The sequence below is a fragment of the Arachis duranensis genome, chromosome 1 (assembly GCF_000817695.3).
Source record: "Arachis duranensis cultivar V14167 chromosome 1, aradu.V14167.gnm2.J7QH, whole genome shotgun sequence".
NCBI classification, from domain to species: domain Eukaryota; kingdom Viridiplantae; phylum Streptophyta; class Magnoliopsida; order Fabales; family Fabaceae; genus Arachis; species Arachis duranensis.
The window spans coordinates 3,021,096-3,036,060 of NC_029772.3; the positions used below are offsets into that span (position 1 = coordinate 3,021,096).

Genomic DNA, 14,965 nt, shown 5'->3' on the forward strand with positions numbered 1-14,965 from the left:
ATATTTAAATGTATTTAGTAAAAAAATATGACAAATTTAAACTCATTTACAAAAATTTGTGTTAATTGGTGTGAGAGATTAAAAATTAAAAAATAGTAAAGTCTTATGTAACATGCATTAGACTAAATAATATAGTAATAAAATTAATAAGGGGTGGTAAGAAGTTGAAATCTACAAGATTATAAGATTATAAGAAGTTGAAATCTACATTTGGCTTGATCTCTGTTAAAAAAAAGGGGTGGTAATACTAATTTTAAATTAATATAGCCATTTCTCAAATGAAAATCAATGTTAAAGATGCTCACAGGTTTCATTGCTTTAAAAGACTGTTCATGAAGGGACATGAAATAATAACTGCAAATTATTAAATAATTAATAATTTGATATATTTGACTAAATTACTTCTATATTATACAGTATTTGATTAGCACCGCGACCTGTTATGGTGGGGTCCACCAAACAGAGGCCTCATGTATGCATCATCAAACTTTCTCCAATAGTGATGTATGGTGTACGCTGGAGACCCTATGAACATGGAAAGACTTTCCTTTGCACGGCTTATGTTTGTTGCTGCTGACTCTTCAAAAGACAACAAAGGTAAGTTCAAGTCCTCACCAGGTGTCCCTGCTGCTTCATGGTTTGTGTTTCTTCTTGTTCCATTGTTGTGGGGAAGCATGTATCTAATCAGTGGTTTTGTTAGAAAACCAAACACCTGCAAGGATATTATCAAAATATCAATTCTCTAAATCATTTAGGGTAATTCTGTGTACCTTCTAAATACTTGTCGAATTTCCCGAAATATGAACAATTTGGTGTTGGGAGATATATGCATACAAAAAATCAGTCATCAAATCAATTTATATATAAATATATGGAAAAAAATCCAAAATAACCTCTAACATGCTAACAACTCGGTTTTTGACAAAAAAAAAAATACCAACTCGGTCCTAAGATTTGTTTTGATAAGACTAATTAGTCCCTACGCCAAAAAAATTAATGTTTTTTTTTTTACATTGGCTAATCAATCCCAAAAAAACATCAGAGGTCGGGTTGGGTATTTTTTCTTCTTGAGGGTCTCGTTGTCCTTTCGAGATAATTGTCAGGAGTCGGGTGGAATATTCACTCTAAATATATGTGTTGTTTAACTTATTTTCAATGTTATTTTATATTCCAATATATATTCTATACGAACAATGATTTTGTGAACTAAGATAATTAGAAACTATGCACATGAACAAACAATTCTATTCAACAGTGTTGGAAGATCTACTATTAAATAGAGTAATAATTAACTTACTAATGTGGTGAAAAGAACAACAATAATGGTGTTGGTAATCATAGTTGCATTCACGGGATCAGAGGTAACACCAGAGAATGTGAACTGCATAAATAAAAAGGAGACAATCCAATTGTATTCTTGGTCATTGGACAACAATTTCTATCTAATTATAATGTCAGAATTTATTAAATTTCATGCACGTATGTACCTGTTTGAAAGCAAGAGCAATTGAGACTGCTCCCCTCATTAGACCAGCCCACCAAATAATTATCTGGAATAACCAAGATTAAGAAAATAACAAATAATCCTTTAACTAGAACATCATGAGAAATTGGAAACAATATACTAAACATGTTAGTTAAATGACCTGATGTTTGAATGTGATACTTGACCCGCTCTCGGCGCGCCTACTCATCATAGAATTGGCAAAAGCCGAGAGCGGGAAGACGAATGCAGCACGCCCGACTAATATCAGTAAGATTAAGCAACCGTAAATTCCCATCAAACTTCCAGAACTGCAGTAAGAGAATCATCATTATTATATGCCTATGTGGTTTATTTATTTTGACCAAAAAAAGGAGTGTGAAATTTAATTGAAGCAATATACTATATGATATTATCACATGATCTAATTCATGCAATATCTACTCAATATCTACCTTAATTTGGTCATCCTCCACTTTTCAATGTCAAGTGCATCCATTCCCACGTAAAGAAATATGAAAGTTTCTGCAATAAACGATATTGTCGCAAACACATGCCTGTATAGGAGAGGAACACATGTATTGAATCTGCTGTATACTTGAAGGCACTGAATCTTGAAATGATTAATTAATACCTGGTTGTGATTCTTGAAATTTCAGTTACGTTATGCCATGCATAATGTGACATTAGTATCCCACAAAAGAAAACAGTGAGGATTCCACTTAATTCAAGCAGCTGCATGAGAAGTTAATAGAATTACAATAATGTTTAGGAGACAATAAAAAATCGGCCCAAACAACCAAAAATTATCTTATTTAATATTCATTAATTATAACTAGAATAATTGTGCAATTTTATATGAAATTATAAATGTTATGTTATATAAAGTAACTTTTAATAAGTACCTATATGATTGATTTTAGTATACTTTAATTCTATTCTATATCCATATAATATGGATACACTTTGTAACCAACATATTTTTTCCTTTTTAATTCATTTTTCTATACCTATGTTTATATCTATGCAATGTATAATGATCCGGTCAAATTTGGTCAAACCAGTCGAGTTGAGTGCTAAAAATTCTAAAATAGTCAACTTTATGAATTCTTTAAAACATTGAGCTATAGTTGTATTAATGTTTATTGTCTATAGTGATGAACCAACATAAAGAAGAAATTAAATGTGTACTTCAATTCTTCTCTGAACTATCTTTCACTCTAATAGATTAGTTATAAGATAATTTAATTTAATGCCCAAGGTAAATGGCCTGCATATATTATTCAACAGAAAACAATAATAACATTGCATGAACTTCAAATACCTCGGCCAACATGTAAGATAGGTATGCCATTAACATCATCAATGAAATTTCGCGAACACTTGAATGTCTGCAGGCATATGCAGAAGCAAATTTATTGTGTATGCAATCACTGAACTTTGATATTCCAATTTCACACCATTCTTGGAAAACATACATAAACACATACATACATACCTTCCAAAACTTAAGGCTTTCAAGATATATGCTGTGAGAAGTCCGGTCTGTAGAATAATCCGATTATTTAATTAGTCCATGAAAACTATTAAGTATTACATGTAAAAGCTACTAAGCTAGTTTGATCAAAAAATGAAACTTACCAGAAATGGAAATGGACTCTCCTAATTAATTTTATATCATACAAGACTTTCTCTCTCAAATTTTTTTTACCGCAGTTAGCCAACAAACTTACTGATGTCAAAAGAAAGTCCAATGCACTTAGGTAGTGTTTGGAAGAGAGAGAAATTGAAATAAGTATCAGTATTGTGTTTGGTGTAGAGTAGGAGACAGAAACTGAAATAAAAATAAAACTCTAATTTAATTTGCACAAAGAATAAAGTTAGAATTAATTAATTGAAATTAGAGTATTTTAAGTATAAAATGTTATTAAAGTTTGAGTCTCCATCTCCAAAAATTTTAATCCTCCTGTGTTTCCACTTTTTAAAAGTATTGAAATACTTAAATTTTGGAGATAGAGACTAAAATTTTAGTACCAGAGCCAACAAATATGATATTGAGTCTCAGTCTCACCGTTTCCATCCCAGTACCTCAAAACAAACGCTACCTTATAGTGCTAAAATATATATAGTGCTGATCAGCATAAATAAAAATTACTAGCCTCAAACATTACTCAATTTTTTAAATCTCACTTAAGTATTGTATAGTATGAAATCACATTTCTAAAATATATTAGGACTATTAGTCAAAATGCCCTTTAAAGATCACGTATTCACCAAATTGATACTCAAAGTTAAACGTTTCAAATTAGTAATCAAATTGGTTCTCCTGCTAATTAAATAGTAACACATTGCAAAATGATCATGTTACATGTCATCATGTAACTATTTCATTAACATCCGAAACTTACTAATACTCCAAGAGCAGTGCTTGATGAGAAGAGATACAAGAAATCTCCGAGAACGCGGAATGCCCTGCCACTGAGTCTGGAAACATCAAGCTTTTGAACAGCATTGAAGAGAACAACTGATGTTGCATCATTCACCACTCCTTCCCCAAACACTATGCTGTATAGTAAAGGAGTTTCATCTTGATGCAGCACCTACAACACAACCAACCTTCTAACTTTACTCTATTTGCATTTTACTCCTTTTTATTAAATTTGAACATGCATTACTTTAGGGACTATTAGGTTGCGTTTGTTTACAGAGACAGGATACTAGGATACTGAGACAGAAACACAAAGACACAAAATCGTGTTTGACAGGAGAGACATGGACAGAGACAATGTGCCAGAGACACTGAATTAATGTATTTTGTGTCCATCCTGACAGGAAGGACACAGAAACAGACACTAACAAAGGACACACCTTATTTTTTATTATTATATTTTTCATCTCAAATTTTTTGAATAAAAAAATAAAAATAAATTGGATTTTCATAATTTGTTCTAGTTTATTACCAAACAGAATACAAGAACACAAAATTTTGAGTCTCTGTCTATCCGTGTCTTGTCTTGTTTTCAATATCTTGTCCTATCCTGTTCTCATAAACAAACTCAACCTTAATGTTCATTTGATCCCAACTTGGGGGGTTATTTCAACCAACCTGCAGTGTACAAACTGTGTCTGTTGATGAGAAAATTGTTCCTATAGCTGAATTCAATTCAATTAAATTAAGGTGAGCTAATAATTAATTATCATTACAATATGATAATAAGGATTAAAGGAACAATAACAGGCATCTTATATCCTACAAACAAATTTGTCAATATACACAACACCTATCATAAAAATTGAACCAAACTGACTGCTTTTTATTCTCATTTTCTATTTAATCTTCAGTCTACGTGAAGAAAAATAGTGAAATCAATTTTCTTCATGAAATTTTAAAAATAAAAAATATTAAAAGTAAGAAAAGATAAAAATAAAACCAGTCAGACTTAATCTCTTTTAAAGTCATTAATTAAAGTGCCCAAAAAGACCAATTTTCCTTGCTAAATGTATCTCTTTTTAAGTCATTAATTAAAGCGCCCAAAAAGACTAATTTTCCTTGTTAAATGTTAGGCATATTCGGAAATGTTACCAAAGAAAATTAGCCAAAAGCAGCCAGAAATTTTTATTTAGCATGTAGCATTCATTAATTCTAAATAAAACAAGTTCTGACTTTTTTTTTTTCCTCTCTAACATTACTGGACATATTATTACTTATTAGAGGCACATTTAAACATAGAAAAACTTCTCTAAAATAAAAAAAATGGTAAAATAAGAAAATAAAGCTCTAATTCTCAGTTTACCAATCTCACCGAGGTAATCCCGGGCACTCAAGCCGAGGAAGTTCAACTTAGGAAACAGCCACCAACTGCCTAGGTGGACCAAATACAAAAACATTTGAAGGTGAGTTTCAAAACAAAGTTTCATGGTGATCCAATATACTAATGCTACTATAAATTTTACGGAAAAAGTTAAGAGATTTGCATTACCGCCCGTAATAATAGAAGTCGAAATAAAAACACCAATCACTCCAAACATCATGATGGTTAAGAAGTTATGGAAGAATTGTTTCTTTTTCACCTGGAATCTGTTTGGAAGGAAAGATCAAAACATCAAAACTTTTGGCAGCAAAGAAATTAATCAAGTGCTATATAATATGGTGAAAACTCACATGTAATTCATATGAAATTGTTAATTAATAATTAATAACCGTTAAATGATAATTTAATCAAATCTGTTAAATCATCTAACGTTCTCAACTATCAATTCCAGACACCACCTGCATGTGAGTTTCACCATATAATATATATACAAGAAATTAAAGAGAACAGAGAAAAAAGTTTATTTTACCCAGCATTGAAGATTATGGGAGGAAGGAGATATATAAAGAAGAGTTCTTCATCAAAGGTAAGAATGTGGGAACTTTTTCCTTTGGTGACTAACAAGAGTATGCTTCCAGCTATGCATCCCTACCAAGGAGAATGTTACAGACACTAAATAGAACAAATTAATTTTTTATTTCTTGTTCTTGTATATTTGTAATGACATGCATAATTCAGTGGGAAAATAAAATAGTGATTAATTTCTTATCAGACTTCTCCCAAAATTCAATAGTTTTTTCATTTGCTTGTTATATTCATTGATTTTAACAACAACAAATGTTGCATGCATACATATAACAAAATATAGAACAAAAGTAGAAGATTGAAAAAACAGAGATGAAGTGAATGAAAGTGGCTTGCTTACAACTAAAATGGCTACAATGGACTCATTAACCCATCGATTTTCTTCAAGCAAGTGACCAATGACCAAGCAAAGGCACAGAACAGCAACAAACAGTGATATTGGGACCACTTTCTTGTGTTCATGAGCAAAATTAATTAACAAATTATTTATCATTATTATTTGCTTTCTTCTCAAACTTAGAAGAAGTTATTGTAATAATAATGATTACACACACATACACGTACACCAGCCTTAGCTTTTTCTTCTTGTTTGTTTGCGTATATCTAATCAAGAAAGGTAGCAAGCTATATATGTGTGATATATTATAAAGATTTTAGTTAGGTTGAGCTGGATTATTTTTTGATAAGTGCAGTGTTTGTTCACGAGTGAAGAACAGAAACAAACAAACGAAGATGCATGTTATGGATTACTTTGAGGCGGTGAGAGGAAGGAAGAACACGTAGTAGAAGTGCATGAAATGTGGTAACATGTGTCCTTTCATAGGTATGATAAGCTCCTATAGCTGACACATAACATACACAATCGTTAGATTTTTTTTAAGATAAAAATTCAGCTGCAGTCAATTTTACGTGAAGTTGATAATTGAGAATCACTAATTAAAAATTTTGTTAAATTAATCAAATTATCTAACCGTTTTCAGTTATAACTTATAACTTTACGTGAAATCAATTTTTTACTTAAATTTTTATTTTTTTAAACAAAAATATTATTTATATATTATTAAAATCAGTTATTATTATATTTATATATAAATTATATTTTATTTAATTTATTTTTTTATATATTTTATATTAATAATTAATTTTAGTGGCTAATCAGTTTTAATATATATTTAATATAATTGTTATTTAAATCATGTTAGACTAGAGTATTGCTGTGGATTTAGATTTTATACACCACACCAGGTTAGCCAATAGAATATTGTTATTGACTTATTGTTATATGAAATCATTACCCTTAAATTTGACGTTAGTTAATAAATCCTATCTCTAATACTTCAATATTCCATAAATTTTTATTATATATATTGAATAAATATTTTATTGGCTTTTGTACTTTTTTCTTGAGTAATTACTCTTTGTTGCGGAATGTCATGCAACCTTGCATGTATTATAGATACTATGCCTTCTGATATCAACTTGTATCACATCCTGATTCTACAACAAATTACAACAAATTACAATTTAGTGTGTGTTTGAATTATAATTTACAAACAAATTTGCATAGAATTAATTTTATAAATTTTATTTTAATAAAAAATAAATTTATATTAACGTAATTTATGTTTAACGATTTTTATATCAAAATGGATTATAATAAAATAAATAATTTAAATTATAATATTCAAAATCACTTTTAGTATTTGACATGTAAATAATCAAGTTAAAAGAGTATCAAAATGATATATGCTAAAAATTTCTAAAATTGGAGATTATCCTATAGATCTTCTAGAGAGCACAACAAATGGAGAATAATTTGTTTGCTTTTGTCTACTAGATTAAGCTATCGAAAAAAATTTTATGTGACATGATATTAGGACCAGTTTTGATGATGCAGAATTGCACATGGAGAATTGTACCATAGACCACAATTTTAAGCATTATATTTGAAGTCAATATAATATACAAACATGATAAACCTCTCATTGTTCACGATCCCACGAGAGAACGATGCAGCAGCAGAGCAACACCGTGTGTGGGAGTTACAAACAAAATTTAAATCAAATAAGACACAAATTACACCATATAAAATAGGTCTATGACTCAAGCTGAGCATACCACACTCCTTGGATCTTAACATCCTTTGGAGCTTTGGCACCCAAATCAGTGTCTGATGGCTGAATGCTCTCAAACACACCAATAACCTCTCCAGTCTCTGGCTTGCTCTGCGTCACGCTCAACGTGATCTTCCCTTTGGATGATGAAGCACTCTTGTTGTTCTCCTTAGCCAGTTCTTCCTCGTCCCCTCTTCCACCAGCCGGTAATGCTACTGCATTGTCGTACCCGGTGGAAGCACCTCTTCCCTTGGGGTCCAAGAAAGAGCTGCCACGGTAAGACGGCACCAAAAACTCCCCACCAAAGTTGTCTGGCTTCCCTGATGCCACCAATTGTTTGATGGTGAAGAGGAACGGCACGCGCTCTCCTCCCGGGAGCTGAACAGTCACTGCAGCATAGTCAATGCCGTCCTTCTCCTCAAATTTCACGGTTCCATCAGAGGACACCTCGAAGGGTCCTTCGATCTCGTCGAGGGTGTAGGTAAGACGTGTCATGAGCTTGGTGTTTTGGAATTCCAGAGGAGAATTCTTGGTGACACCCTCTGCCTTGACAGTGAAGGAAGTCGGCTCAAGACAGAATTTCTTGGCATTGTACTTGCCTGGCTTGAAGGCGAATGATTCTACTCCGCCTTCGATTGTTGGGCACTGGTTCGCGGTTCCTGTCCCCTTCACTTCCAAGTATGTCTTACTCTGGATTTCATCATAGGTTAATCTCTTTGGAACACCTTCTGCACTTGCTCCCTTCACAACAAAAAAATTAAAATTTATAATGACTAAGATCATGATGCCAATTAACCAAAATTCAACAAATTAACTTATTAAGGTGTATGTACGGAAATGGAATATAGAACTGTCACATTAATTAGCACTTTACAGTATATTATTATATATTTATTCAGAATTCCTCCTAAAAAATAACAAAACATGATAACATAACCAAAAGTATTGAAGAATAAAAAGATTGAAGCAAAGAAGAGACATACAGAAACAACAAGAGCAGAGGTGGCAAGGGCAAATCCTGCAACTTTGGTGGCCTCAACACATTTGAGAGCCAAGTCCTTGAGATCAGTCTGAAGAGAACAAGTGAGTTTGGAGCCAACGGATTCCAAACCGAAGGCTTTTGAAAGGGAGTGAGTGGGCTTCAGGTGAAGAGTGCTGGTGCGGCCACTGATGCCCAACTTGGGAGATTGCATCAGTGTAGCCGCTGCTTGAAGTGACGCTGCCATTGTTTGTTGCTTCTATCTCTGTTGAAGCCTGTGTGTGTTTCGGTTTTTAGTGCTTTTGTGTGTTGGTAGAGAATCGAGGAGTCACAATATTATTTGGTGGCTGTGGTGTGAGTAAGATTTCCGATAGGATAAGGTCATCTCCTATTGGTTCTTTCAAGCTAATGTAACTGCCTTACGTCAGATGCTTCTAAATATTATTAAATAGCATGGTTTTCGGTTTTCACTTTTCACCAACATACACTACTGGTTTATTTATTTAAACCAGTAGCTATTGGATAAACCTGTTAATTGGATTCTGTAAATTAAAAATATGAAATATTTAAAAATTTAAAATTAAAATTAAAAATATTTATTAAAAAAATATTAATAGATATTGACATGTCTATTTTAATTCAGTTACATATTATAATTCGACTATAAGTATTATAGATCGGTTATCAATGACAAACATCAAAGCTATATCAAAATGCTCTATAATGCCTTTATTTCCTATTAAGGTAAATCAATCGGTTAAACGACTACTATACTTGTTCCAAATATATAAAAAATGAGATAAGAAACTGATCTAGATATTATAAGAACGAATAATTGATTACTCATATACTAACTTGAGCGTTAAAGTACCTTTTGTAGGTGTCCACCCTCTGTGTTCTATTGGTGTCGATGTATAACTCATCCCGACGGAAGACTAGAAGATAATTCTCGGAGGACGAGCTATACCACAACCAACTTTCACAAGAACAATTGGCACCCACTGTGGGCCGAAGATTTAAAACTTTTTTTTAGGCTGCAGAACTTTCAGATTTGCCTATGGCTGATTGACCTCCTCCAATGCCATTTGAACTTCTTCGGATGGTAATAGAATTACAACAGGCTAATTGTTGGGAATAAGACATCATTCCCCCTTGAGAAAACACCTTTGACAGAGAAATAAAATAGACACAATCACAACACAAGAATTTAACGTGGAAACTCCAATTACCGGAGAAAAAACCACGGCCGTTGTCAAATGACAACCAGAGAATATCACTATGTGAAAATTGTTATAACACATAGACTTCTTTCTCTCTAACACCGGCACCCCAGTACACCCACACTCTCTCAAAGCAAATATCTAACTACACCTCACAACACTCTCTAATCAAAGAGTACAGAGGAAAAGAAAAATCAGATACAAGCTTAAAGTGTTTCTGACTGGTGCAAAAATAAATGGAGAACTTAGCCTCATATTTATAGCCTAAGCCACCCACTCCATTTGCTATCCTAAACAATGTGGGACTAATTCAACCAAATTCTAACACTAATCAGCGTATGGCGAAAGAAAATCAAAGAATGACAAATCAAATAGTCGAGTTTACCAATGCTCGAATAACTCATAATGATGATCACCTCAAACAATCGGACGATGAAGAAGCAAACTCTAATCCAACACATGTTTTTGAAACCCAGGAACCAGAGGAGGATCAACCAGCCAATGAAGAAGTCGTATTGGACCCCACAGTTGGTCCATTCATCGCATATGTCATAAATTTTCCATTATCCAAGAACTTCGCATTATTAATGACTTTAACTCCTTATAATGGTATGGGAGATCCAAAAAAATACGTAAACAAATCTCGTTCCATAAAGATAGTAAACGGTGCTTTTGACCCTATTTTATACCATTGTTTCCCTACTTTTTTAGGCGGCCCTACACTTAATTGGTTTTCTTCTTTTTCTATAGAATTTACATTTTCAGGAGCTGGCTAAACTATTTGAAAATCAGTTTGCTGCTTCTTCTATTTATTTGCATGATTATCTAAACACAATCAAACCAGAGACAACATGAAAACCTTCGAGAATATGTTACCCAATTCACTAAGATGGCTTTGACAGTCATTGAACATTGAATGTAATCTCTTTGTCTTTTTCAAAACATTTTTAGTAATTTTAATCAAGTATGTTGAACTGGAGACCCTATACCTATAACTGAAAAATGCTGAGTTATAACTCATTATTTAAAACTCAACCTGCCTTATCAAAATATCATTAGGCCAAGTTTGGGGGCTATAATATGTCCATTATAAATTGGTTACATGTTATAGCTCGGCTATAAATGTTATAGATCGGTTATCAACAACAAAAATCAAAATGGTCTATAATGCCTTTATTTTCCATTAAGATAAATCAATCGGTTAAACAACTATTGATACTTATCCCAAATATAAAAAGGGAGGTAAGGAACTGATCTAGATATTTCAAGAACGAATAATCGATTATTCATATGCTATCTTGAGCGAAGGAGTACATTTTGTAGGTGTTCATCCTCTATGTTCTCTTAGTGCCAAGGTATAACTCATTCCGACTGAAGACTAGAAGATAATCATGGGAGGACAAGTTATACCACAACCAACCTTCACAAGAACAGATATCTAAAATTATAAAAGAAAAATAAGTAGGTTGATAATTATTGTTAAATAAAAATATAATTAATTTAAGAATGAGTGAAAAGAAATTTTGACCTTTTATTATAAGAATTACGTTGATTCCCTTAATTTAATGGTTTGGATCGCAATTTTTACATATTTATCTACTTTTAGAATTTCTTGATTTAGGTTTAGTAAGGCATAATTTCGAAAAAGAGTAATTTTAATTTATGCTCGTTAGAACTTTCTTTTAAGTTTATAAATTCAGACTATGATTGTATTTTTTTCTTTTACATTTATGTTTGAATACAAATTTAAATGATAATATAATAAATGAGAAAATCTCGTTGGTAAATTGATTCACATGAGTTAACATATATAATTTATTTAACCTTGAACTTTTTTACGTAAAACGAATCTAGAAATAGAATTACGAGTTTAAGTAACAATGATTTAAACATATGTATTTTAAAAAAGTAGTATTAACTTAACTAGATTATCCCCAGGTTATTACTAAAAAAACATTGAAATAGGTAGTTAAACACATTTGCAGCAGTTGGAAAAAAATCGTCACAAAATGTAAAATAATAATTCACCCAAATTATATATTGCGGTGGTTTTAAGAAAATCGCTGCTAAATATAAAACTGATTGCAGCCCATTCTTAACTATCGCAATAGGCGCCGCGATAATTCATTTACCAACGGTTTTATAAAACCGCCGTAAAATTTCTGTCACTGTCTGCAGAAATTATTGTAGTATACATCAGGATCAGGAGAATCAAGCTATACAAGAACATGGGATTATTGGTGCACTTCTATAATATTTAAAAAATGACCCTGCAGTATTTGTGATTTTTTACGGAAGTCCAAAACTAATTAAATTCAATTTTTTTATAATTCTACTTTTTTTTTCTTTCAATTATCTAGTATTGATCTTTAATTTAATAACTATAACACATCCCATTCCTCTTTATAATAGTTTCTTTGTGCCAAAAATTGATGTCATTTCCAGTTTACACTACAATTTTGTCGATATCAACGATCCTTCCACCACTATCATTGTCGTTGCTTAGCCTTAATTCTTTGACATTGTAGACGACATCACCATGATCCAAGAGCTTCTAACAAGATAAATAATTTCAAGAGGCAGCAATTCAAAAAGTGTTGAAAACAGTGGCGGAGGAAGCAGAATAACAGAAGAGTGACCAAAGAGCCCTTTTATTAATTACAAATAATTATTGGTGATTTTTCAGCTGAGTTTATTGCAATGAGAGGCCATAATAATTATAATCATTTTTCAGGCTTTTTTCCCTTTCTTTTTGTCTATTCATTTTTTCCCCTTTTTATGGGAGAAAACTATGGTATTTTAGTAAAGGAAAAGAAAAATATAACTGGTAAAAAATAAATTTTATTAATTTTGATTTTTGATAAAAAGGCATAAAGTGTAATATGAAATTATTGTTAAATATTATAGAGAAAAGAACTACTAAGTACTAACCCTCTTGAAGAGAAGGACATCGAATTTTTTGTCAAGGAAAAAAAAAATCGTTTTAGTCTATAAATCAGAGCGATAATCGATTTTCAATAATTAACGAAAGATATATATGAATTTAGTATTTTTTGTGTTTTACTTTTTTCTGAAAAACATTTGAACTATTATGAAATAGGTTAATTTTTTTATGGATTTCAATTGATTAACATTTTTTTAATATTTTTTGGTTTAAAATTTTTTTTAATATTAATGGCAATGAGGTTTAAGGCCAAAACTTCATGAATACTATCAAAAACACTCATGAATTCATGAAATTAATCAATATATAATTTTAGAATAAAATAATATTATAATTGATTAAATAAAAATGTTACCTCTTAAAATTTCTTTCCAATGAATAGTCAATGAAAATAAATAGCAAGGGACTCTGTTTTATTTTATTTATTTATTTATTTTTTGGTAAGGACTGTGTTTTATTTTAATTTTGCATATTTCGTTTAATTTTTTTTGTCAAGGTTCAGGCCAATAGAAAAGCCCAAACCACAACAAACCAAAATTTTGGCATATTTCGTTTAATTACTTACAGATTTGTTTGACATAAATTGTGAATGGATCATAGAAATTTGCAAAATGTTAGTGCATAAAATTGGACCGGCCCTATATGACAAAAAAGGGAACAGTACAACAAAAAGTTATATTTTAAACTCACAAAAAGAATTAGAATGAGTGATAGTATGAGTATTACAGAAATACTCATATTGGTTTATGAAGTTGCATTTGTGTTTTAATTTGATTCTTAAGATTTTAATTTACTTAATTTGATCCCACAATTTAATATTTGTGACTCACATTGGTCACTAATTTTATTTTCATCAAAGAATCATTAACTACATATTAATATGGACTGACAGTTATCACATTTGACTTTCTAACAATTATTTGATATTGTAATAGAAATATTTTAATTTTAATTTTCTCTTTAGAAGTCTCTAAACCCTAGTTCTAATTTTACTTGAGCATTTTAAAAGATTTTTAGGAAAAATTTGAAGTAAAAAATTTTAATTGCCATATAAGATAGCCATTAGAAAATTTAATGTGATATTCGTCAATTTATTTCAATAGACATTAATGGCTTAGTGATAAAAATAGGGCCATAGAATAACCTGAGTCACGAATGTCATATTGAGGGGCCAAATTGAATAAATTAAAACTTTTGGAACCAATTTGAAACGCGAGTATAACTTTAAAAACTTATTTGAATATTAACTATAGTTAGAATAATTTTTAATTATTAAATAATAAATTTATTTGACTAAATTATTTATCTTAAGTTATATTCATATTTAAACTATTATCTTTAACACCACTCTAACCCACCATATTAAGACAAGTAGTTGTTGAAAATATTAGAAAGGTAAAATTATCACTCTCAAATTTAATATTATGGGGCAAAATATTGTAAAAGACTCGCTTAAAATGACTGAACTAGATAAAAACCCGCTTGAAATTATTGTCTAATATGAAAGACTTGGGATTGTTTATACCTATTTTACAAAAATAGGCTATGATCACAGAATGTGTCTCAATTTTATAGAGGATTCAAAGGAAAATAGGCCGAAGGAAGATAAAATTAGGGAGTGGGTGCTAACTGATCAAGTGGGCATAAGGGTGGAGTCGAAAGAGGCTGAAATTACGAATCAGGTGACTACTCATCCAATAAAGCTCCATCAAATGATAAAGAAAATAGTGCTAACAACAGGCATAATGCTATTGTGATAACAAGCCAACATATTCCTTATGCTCGCAAAAGCAAGAAGCCAACCTATGATGGAATCCTCATTGAAAAT

General features: G+C 31.2%; 2 protein-coding genes across 5 annotated transcripts; both read right to left on the reverse strand.

Moving 5' to 3' along the window:
• Positions 1 to 378: 378 nt before the first annotated feature.
• Positions 379 to 6,514, reverse strand: LOC107466030 (sodium/hydrogen exchanger 4). Of its 4 annotated transcripts, none has more exons than XM_016085082.3 (14): positions 6,221 to 6,514; positions 5,825 to 5,943; positions 5,464 to 5,561; positions 5,287 to 5,346; positions 4,590 to 4,636; positions 3,892 to 4,083; positions 2,982 to 3,028; positions 2,808 to 2,874; positions 2,118 to 2,218; positions 1,939 to 2,040; positions 1,647 to 1,794; positions 1,488 to 1,550; positions 1,298 to 1,381; positions 379 to 712 (listed from the first exon to the last, which is right to left on the reverse strand). In XM_016085082.3, exons 1-14 carry the CDS (start codon positions 6,371 to 6,373, stop codon positions 425 to 427), a joined length of 1,569 nt encoding a protein of 522 aa, XP_015940568.1. In that variant the 5' UTR covers positions 6,374 to 6,514; the 3' UTR covers positions 379 to 424. The 4 variants fall into 4 exon arrangements, with proteins under 4 accessions (XP_015940568.1, XP_015940525.1, XP_015940629.1 ...); XM_016085039.3 differs by having other exon boundaries at positions 5,278 to 5,346; XM_016085143.3 differs by having other exon boundaries at positions 5,278 to 5,346; positions 5,825 to 5,967; positions 6,221 to 6,366.
• Positions 6,515 to 7,793: 1,279 nt separating this feature from the next.
• Positions 7,794 to 9,282, reverse strand: LOC107466212 (oxygen-evolving enhancer protein 1, chloroplastic). The gene is made up of 2 exons (XM_016085228.3): positions 8,978 to 9,282; positions 7,794 to 8,735 (listed from the first exon to the last, which is right to left on the reverse strand). The coding sequence occupies exons 1-2, from the start codon at positions 9,218 to 9,220 to the stop codon at positions 7,977 to 7,979; spliced, it is 1,002 nt and encodes a 333-aa protein (XP_015940714.1). The 5' UTR covers positions 9,221 to 9,282; the 3' UTR covers positions 7,794 to 7,976.
• Positions 9,283 to 14,965: the final 5,683 nt, after the last annotated feature.